At 41.7% G+C, this 9,072-nt stretch overlaps 1 protein-coding gene across 5 annotated transcripts in view; it reads right to left on the bottom strand.

Moving 5' to 3' along the window:
- Positions 1 to 5,664: 5,664 nt before the first annotated feature.
- GREB1L (GREB1 like retinoic acid receptor coactivator) overlaps positions 5,665 to 9,072 on the bottom strand; it is a 219,940-nt gene continuing 216,532 nt past the window's right edge. For all 5 annotated transcript variants that reach the window (XM_050939187.1, XM_050939189.1, XM_050939191.1 and 2 more), the window contains one exon: positions 5,665 to 8,738. In XM_050939187.1, coding sequence (XP_050795144.1) covers positions 8,575 to 8,738 — 164 coding nt within the window. In that variant the 3' untranslated portion in view covers positions 5,665 to 8,574. The remainder of the gene's footprint in view (positions 8,739 to 9,072) is intronic.

Below are 9,072 nucleotides of genomic sequence, written 5' to 3'. Positions count from 1 at the left end.
TGGGGTCGGAGTCAATGGTACTGGCTTGGGTGGTGCCGCGGCAGGTATCAGTGCCGGGCGATCCACCTTCTGCGCAGGATCTGACTGCGGGGCGGCTGATGACGAGATGGTCTGCGCCTTCGCCGCCTTTGGCTTCGGGGAGATGGAGCGGCTCTGGGCTGGTTTCGGTGCCGGCTTCTTGGTGACACTCGGTGCCGCGGTGCCCCTGCTCAGCGGCTGACTTGCGGTCGGTGCCGAAGGCAAAGGTGTCAAGGCCGCTTCCATGAGGAGCTGTCGCAATCTAATGTCCCGCTCCTTCTTGGTCCTGGGCTTGAAGGACTTACAGATAGCACACTTTGCCGATAAGTGCGACTCCCCTAGGCACTTCAAGCATGAGTCGTGGGGGTCTCCCACGGGCATGGGCTTGTGACAAGCCGAGCACTGCTTGAAACCCGATGAGCCGGGCATGGGCTCCGGCTCCCGGTGCGGGGGAGGGGGGGTACCCCATCCCCTCGCTACTACTAATAACTATACTAACAACACTAAATCACTTACTAACTAACAACTATATATGTACAATAACAACTACAACTACTATATACAACGGTAGCGAAAAGAGCTGTTTGGAACTGTGGAGCGCGGCTTCACTAACCTCCACACTCCCTACGACCGACACGGGCGGTAAGAAGGAACTGAAGGGTGGCCGGGTCGGCTGGGATATATATTGGGCGCCATAGCGGCGCCACTCCAGGGGGCGCCCAGCCGACCCGCCTGGGTTGCTAGGGTAAAAGTTTCTCCGACGAACGTGCACACGGCGCGCACACACCTACCTGGAATGCATATGAGCAATCACTCGAAGAAGAACATATTCTCACCAGTAACTGCACACTGCACCATAGTAACTCTAACTCAGGAACCAATCCATGCAACAAACCTCAATGCCAACTCTGCCCACATATCTACACCAGCGACACCATCACAGGACCTAACCAGATCAGCCACACCATCACCAGTTCATTCACCTGCATGTCCACCAATGTAATATATGCCATCATGCATCAGCAATATCCCTCTGCTATGTACATCGGCCAAACTGGACAGTGTCTACGGAAAAGGATAAATGGCCACAAATCAGATATTAGGAATGGCAATATACAAAAACCTGTAGGAGAGCACTTCAACCTCCCTAGCCACACTATAGCAGACCTTAAGGTGGCCATCCTGCAGCGAAAAAAACTTCAGGACCAGACTTCAAAGAGAAACTGCTGAGCTTCAGTTCATCTGCAAATTTGACACCATCAGCTCAGGATTAAACAAAGACTGTGAATGGCTTGCCAACTACAAAACCAGTTTCTCCTCCCTTGGTTTTCACACCTCAACTGCTAGAAGAGGGCCTCATCCTCCCTGATTGAACTAACCTCGTTATCTCTAGCTTGCTTGCATATATATATACCTGCCCCTGGAAATTTCCACTACATGCATCTGACGAAGTGGGTATTCACCCACGAAAGCTCATGCTCCAAAACGTCTGTAAAGTGCCACAGGATTCTTTGCTGCTTTTAAAGGAAAGGGTGTGAGCAAGGAGAACCATGACTGACTACTGCCACAGAGGTTGGAGATCCAGTGGCAAGCTGGAGAAAAGGGGCCTTGCCAATGTGAGCTGTGCTTCATCTTTGATCCACCTCTGGAACTGCGCACACACAATTGTGGGTGACACTGGTTCTCAGAGCTTTTTCTGAAGCCCACACAGACCAGGTTGCTGGTGGAGCAAAGTCCTCAGTAAGGAACTAGGACATGTAAGAGGTCTTCCCATACCCCAATTAGTGACTTGATTATGAGGATAAGTTATTCACTGAACTCCTGGTAACTGACCTCAGCAGAAACAATCATTGACATTTTTATCTACATAATACATGGACTGTGATGGTACAGTGGGTGAGCAAAAGGGAAGAGCTGGGCTAAAAGCTGATATGTCATTCATATGGGACTAACACAAGATAATGCGTGAAAGGTAATATTATAAAGTATAAAAGTGGCAGCATAAGGATTAGTTTAAAAAAAAACCAAAAAACCCTTTCTTTACTTCCCTTTATGACTATGTTTGAGATTATAAATTCTTGGGAGGTGGCAGTTTACTGTAGGTGATAATAGCAGTGTTTTCCTGCACTGACAATGTAACCGTATGCCCAAATGGGGATAGTGACAGTTGGTACTTTAAAGAGTTTCTAGTAGGGGGTTAAACTATAACTGTTTTACAGAGTAATATATTCTTTGGAAAGCAAGCACCATTAGAACAGCTTAAACCTAAGAAATATCAGAGTGTGTAAAACTAGCTAATACCAAGTGCAAGTTAGGCAACTTGTCCCACCCCATTCAGACAATTCATCTTGTAACTCTGCTATGTGGTAGTAATGAGCACACACCAGAAATTTGGTAAAGTTTTGATTTTAAGTAGAACAATATCTTCCTGGAGACTAACTTGAGACTCCTGAATAAATTAGTTTATAATTAAAAATACAGTGACCCTCTGTTTTCAGTTGTAAAAATCAATGGAACTGCAACTACTTGAAAGTCCAAGCAAAGAATTCTGGTCTGGTACTAAGCTACATTACCTCAGTCAGAATGAATAGTCAGAGACTTTTGAAACAGCTCACGTCCTAGCACAAGCTAACCAGATTAAAAGTTCTCTCTGTTTAGATTTTCAAAAGAGGTAATTTTTGCTTATCTGAATCCAAGTCAACATATCCTACCAAAAAGAACAGGAGTACTTGTGGCACCTTAGAGACTAACATTTATTTGAGCATAAGCTTTTGTGGGCTACAGCCCGCTTTTTCAGATGCATATTCAGGAACATATAGTAATAAGATATATATACAGACAGAACATGAAAAGGTGGTAGTTGCCATACCACCTCTAAGAGGCTAATTAATTAAGGTGAGCTATTATCAGCAGGAGAAAAAAAACTTTTGTAGTGACAATCAAGATGGCCCATTTCGGACAGTTGACAAGAAGGTGTGAGGATACTTAACATGGGGAAATAGATTCAATTTGTGTAATGACCCAACCACTTCCAGTCTCTATTCAAGCTCAAGTTAATGGTATCTAGTCTGCAAATTAATTCCAGTTCAGCAATTTCTCGTTGGAGTCTGTTTCTGAAGCTTTTCTGTTGCAAAATTGCCACCTTTAAGTCTGGTACTGAGTGACCAAAGAGGTTGAAGTGTTCTCCTACTGGTTTGTACTGAATGTTATGATTCCTGATGTCAGATTTGTGTCCATTTATTCTTTTGCGTAGAGACTTTCTCACCCACAACTATTTCACATTTGGGGACAATATATACCTTCAAGTCAGCAGCCATGCTATGGGTACCCGGGTGGCTCCACAGTATGCCAACATTTTTATGGCTGACTTAGCTCTTGTCCCCTAATGCCCCTATTTGTGCTACATTGATGACATCATCATTTGGACCCATGGAAAAGAAGCCCTTGAGGCATTCCATCATGATTTCAACAATTTCCATCCCACCATCAACCTCAGCCTGGATCAATCCACACAAGCGGTCCATTTCCTGGACACTACTGTGCTAATAAGAGATGGTCACAAACACTCCCTATACCGGAAAGCTACTGACTGCTATACTTACCTACATGCCTCCAGCTTCCATCTAGGACACACCACACAATCCATTGTCTACAGCCAAGCTCTAAGATACAACCGCATTTGCACCAGTCCCTCAGACAGAGACAAACATGAGATCTCTATCAAGCATTCTTAAAACTACACTACCCACCTGCTGAAGTGAAAAAACAGATTGACAGAGCCATAAGAGTACCCAAAAGTCACCTACTACAGGATAGGCCCAACAAAAAAACAACGCCACTAGTCGTCACCTTTGGCCCCCAACTAAAACCTCTCCAGCACATCATCCAAGATCTACAACCTATCCTGAATGACGATTCCTCACTCTCACAGATCTTGGGAGACAGGCTTGTCCTTGCTTACAGAGAGCCCCCCAACCTGAAGCAAATACTCACCAGCAACCACAGACCACACAACAAAAACACTAACCCAGGAACCTATCCTTTCAACAAAGCCCAATGTCAACTCTGTCTACATATATCTATTCAAGTGACACCATCATAGGACCTAATCACATCAGCCACACCATCGGGCTCGTTCACCTGTACATCTACCGAAGTGATATATGCCATCATGTGCCAGCAATGCCCCTCTGCCATGTACATCGGCCAGACTGGACAGTCTCTACACAAAAGAATAAATGGACACAAATCTGACATCAGGAATCATAACATTGAAAAACCAGTAGGGGAACACTTCAACTTCTCTGGTCACTCAGTAACCGACTTAAAGGTGGCAATTTTGCAACAGAAAAGCTTCAGAAACAGACTGCAATGAGAAATTGCTGAACTGGAATTAATTTGCAAACTAGATACCATTAACTTGGGCTTGAATAAAGTTTGAGAGTGGCTGGGTCATTACACAAATTGAATCTATTTCCCCATGTTAAGTATCCTCACGCTTTCTTGTCAACTGTCCAAAATGGGTCATCTTGATTATCACTACAGAAGTTTTTTTTTCTCCTGCTGATAATAGCTCATCTTAATTAATTAGCCTCTTACAGTGGTATGGCAACTACCACCTTTTCATGTTCTCTGTCTGTTGTGACAGATCCAGACCAGTGGGGTACAGGAGTCTGGTAGAGGGCAAATATACTGATCACTGGATAAGTAGTTTTCTGTTCCCTGAGTGACTAGAGCAGGGGCTGCACTAGAGTAATCAGGAACCTGCTAGAACCAATTAAGACAGACAGGCTGATTAGATCACCTGCAGCCAATCAAGGCAGGCTAATCAGGGCACCTGGGTTTAAAAAGGAGCTCACTCCAGTCAGGCAAGGAGGAGCCAGAGGAGAGGAAGTGTGTGTGAAGAGCTGGAAGAGGCACAAGGAGCTGAGAGTGAGAGGGTGTGCTGTTGGAGGACTAAGGAGTACAAGTGTTGTTAGACACCAGGAGGAAGGTCCTGTGGTGAGGAGAAAGAAGGTGTTTGGAGGAGGCCATGGGGAAGTAGCCCAGGGAGTTGTAGCTGTCAGGCAGCTGTTACAAGAGGCACTACAGACAGCTGCAATCCACAGGGCCCTGGGCTGGAACCCGGAGTAGAGGGCGAGCCCGGGTTCCCCCCAAACCTCCCAACTCCTGATCAGACACAGGAGAAGTTGCTCCAGACTGTGGGGAAGATCACTGAGGTGAGCAAATCTGCCAATAAGCACAGGACCCACCAAGGTAGAGGAGGAGCTTTGTCACACTGTGTATATATATCTTCTTACTGTATGTTCCATTCTGTGCATCTGAAGAAGTGCGCTATAGTCCACAAAAGCTTATGCTCAAATAAATTTGTTAGTCTCTAAGGTGCAACAAGTACTCCTGTTCTTTCTGCGGATACAGACTAACATGACTACTCTGAAACATACCCTACCAGTTTTAGCACTATGTAACACAATCACTACCAGTTGTGAAAGATCATGGCATTTTTGGAAGAGAGTGCTCTGCTCAGATACTGAAAGTTATTGATGGCACAACTGCTTGATAGTGAGCAGATTCAAGTTTATATTAAAAAGGTAGTCTAACAAGGACATCTTGTAGTCAAAATTAAATACCCATCCTGTTTACAACAAATCTAAAGAAAATGCAGTCTCTTGAATGGCAATTTAATATGTTCATCAAATTTAATGAAAGCACATCATAAACACATTGTAACCACAACTGCAGACAATTTCAGTTAATAATAAAATGTGAGGTAGACTGACTAGTGAAGCTAAATTCACTATGTTTTGGTTAAGAAAATTTTACACTAAAAGCAACATTTTAACCCCCTTCCAGAAGTCACAAAAAGCAATTGCATAAATTACAGCAAGATGCATCTGAATATGATTTTCATTCAAATCTCAGTTTACATTCAGTATTAACCTGTGAACTGTCAATCATGTCCAGATTTTACATGTCAACAGGTAAATATAATGCTGGCCTATTTAATACATTCCTAATAGAGGCCTTGATGATGAGGCTTAAAACCAAAACAGAACAGTTGTACTCTAGATGTCAAAGTATGGTCTCCTTCTCCTCATTCAAGGACTATGAGCTGTAGTTTTCAAGCAGACTGACCCTGGATTCTTTTAAGTAAAGATTTATAGTGATATAGTCTTCAAAAGAAAGCGTTGCCAAAAACCTTCCCTCTCCACTGGAGAATAAAAGTGTTATAGAAACCAATTGTTTGTTTGATAATGGAAGGCAGATACACTAGCTTTCCAATTTAGTTCTCAACCATCAGGACAATTTCACACCACTTTACCACAGGGCTAAATAATCATCATCAAAATAGTCTTAGCACCTGGAATTTTAAGAACTTAGTGCAAACATCATGTACACAAACAAAGGAAATCACTTTTGAACATTTTTATATCCTCTGACTTGCAGACTACAGGTAACATTTCTAAAATTTTTACCCCAAACTAAAATTCAAAAGTTATTCAGTCTTAAGCCCTTCTAGCAATCCAGAAGTACTGAAATGTATTCAGGTGTAATGAAAAGCTTCAAAACATACCTCTGTATCCCCACTGGCTAAATTAAAATTAAGATACATTTTAAAACATAAGGCTGTATGAAGGACACTTAAAAATATTTAAATCTAAAGAAAAGGGTTGTTCATTTGAAATATGCTACATTGACAGCCTCACAGTTAAGCTATATTAAAATCAGATATGCAAACCATTATTTTCCTTTTTAGCTTCAGTCTAATATATTATGTTTTTCATTATCTGTAAACATTCATCTTTTCACAAGATAAAAAAGTTGCTTGATTAACACTTTGTTCAAAATGCAGTTTTAGCAGGCCCTTCTCAGTTGACTTGCAGGTCACATATAAAGGATGTGTTAAGAACTTCATAAAAACACAATGAAGTGAATATTATGGATTTTTTACCATCTTACAAAGGAGGTTACATTTTTTTTTTCAACTAAGGAGGTGGAGAAAGGAGAATGTGTGGGGGAAGGGTACCTTTTATAAAATATTGAAATCTCAAGTGAGTAACCAATATAAAACAGTGAATACTTCTAAAAATGTTAACTGCACTAGTAAAACTGGTGAACACCTATAACCCTGAAACCAAGTACTAGTGCACCAGGTTAATTCTATAACAGAACAGCAATTATTTTAAGAGAACACAGTAATGTGTTTTAAACCAGAATAATGCATAATCACTACAGCCATATTTACAAAAGTTTAATATTCAAAATGAAAGGACCAACCTGTTCTAGGTACTGTATTCGAACAGACCTTTTTGATTATGGGCAGATTCTCTTGCGATTGATTCAAGCTCACTTGTGAAGTGATTTTCAGTGGGCTACGGAAAAGCCCCAAACCATTGTGCCTCACCCTATTTTAGCTCCCTTTAGATATCAAATTCAGTTCATATCGGCTGCCACGCTCTTGAACACTGTCTTCCTATTTAATGATTCACTTCTGGGCAGGATACCTAAGTTCTCAAAAGCAGCAGCAACAACAAAAATCTCCTCTCAGGACTCTACACACTATTGCAGGTGAATGAGGAAGGATACTTGGAGCAAATTGCATGCAATCAAACCTACACTTAAAGTTTTTAATGTACAAGTAAAGTGTACCAGCTAAAAGGGGATGTTTCACAATTTTTAAAACCTTTGATGCTATAATGATCTGAAGTCATTTTGCTGGTGTTTAACTGCTCTAACTAAATAGACAATGTGCATAAGAAATCTTTCTCTCTTTGTTATGCTGGCCAGCCAGTTACTCTTTAATTGTGAAGTAGAATTTTTGTTAAAGAAGGTGAAAGAATGTTACTAGGAGAACCTGCGTGCGTGCTCCATGCCTGCCAAGCATTTACTGATTTGTTCAGGTTTAAGTAGTAAACTTCTAACTCCTGTGGAAATTTTGCCAAAGACACAGTTTCAATACATATACAATTACATGTTTTAAAGTAACACTGCACAGAGAGAGAACAAGACTACTTTTAATACAAATATCTAAGTTACTTTGTAATTTCAAACCCCTGAGTATTCCTGTACCAAAGTACAGATCTGAAGAGAAACGGAGAAGTCTCCTCAGCATATTATCTTCAATGGTGTGAGTCTGGTGTTATGCCTTCAGACTAGTGGATGCTGAAGTCAGTTTCTTCCCCTAGCTTAGCATAGTACAAAAAAACCCAAGAGAACTCTTCATCAACCAAAATATGTCCTCCTCCCACATCACAGGAGACAGCTGGTAGGCTGTGGTGTTAGTTTCATTAACTGTGACTAACGTGGAATTAACTTGAATCCAAGCTCCTGTAATCATAACTGACGTGATAAACATATGCCTAGAAACAAAGCCTACTTTAGAATTTTGGAGACTCCTTTAGAGTAGACTAGATAAACATTGGTTGCACTTTGCTCCACAGTGATTGTACATTGGTTGTTTCTTCTGTCCCCTCACCCCCACCCCAAAAGCCAACCAAACAAAAAAAACCTCTCAAGTTCTCTTCTTTTCCTTTGTTATTTGGTCTCCTATCAAGTTTATATGTGGCGTCCAGTGAGAAAATAGAGTGGTTTGTCATCAATGCTGTTGGCAGTCTGAAACTCATCTCGGAGACGAAACTGCCACTCGTCTTCCAGCTCTAAACGGACTATTGTTTGACGTAAAGAGCTTCTGTCTTGGCATATGACACACAAGGTAGCACCTTAAATTAAAAACAAGATACAGCTTCAGGTAACATGTAAGACTTCAATTTTCTTGCCTCATTTTCAAAAAGACAAAAATAATAGGAACTACTACTTGGAGGCTTTTCCCACACAAAACCATCATAAGCTCCCAAGTGTCCATTAAGGTGTCTGACATGAACAGTGTGCCAGTATGATCAGTCTCAGATGTGGAAAGTGAGCCCTGAGAGAGTGGGCAAACATCTCTGTAAAAATGAATGAAAAGAATACAGGTGTGTAAACAGTGGGAAGAAAGTATTATAAAATGTGTTTGACATTCAGCAGTTTCCAGTGAAATAGGGATTTGGGAGGAGG

The sequence above is a fragment of the Gopherus flavomarginatus genome, chromosome 2 (assembly GCF_025201925.1).
Source record: "Gopherus flavomarginatus isolate rGopFla2 chromosome 2, rGopFla2.mat.asm, whole genome shotgun sequence".
NCBI classification, from domain to species: Eukaryota; Metazoa; Chordata; order Testudines; family Testudinidae; genus Gopherus; species Gopherus flavomarginatus.
This window is presented reverse-complemented; position numbering and strand designations above follow the sequence as displayed.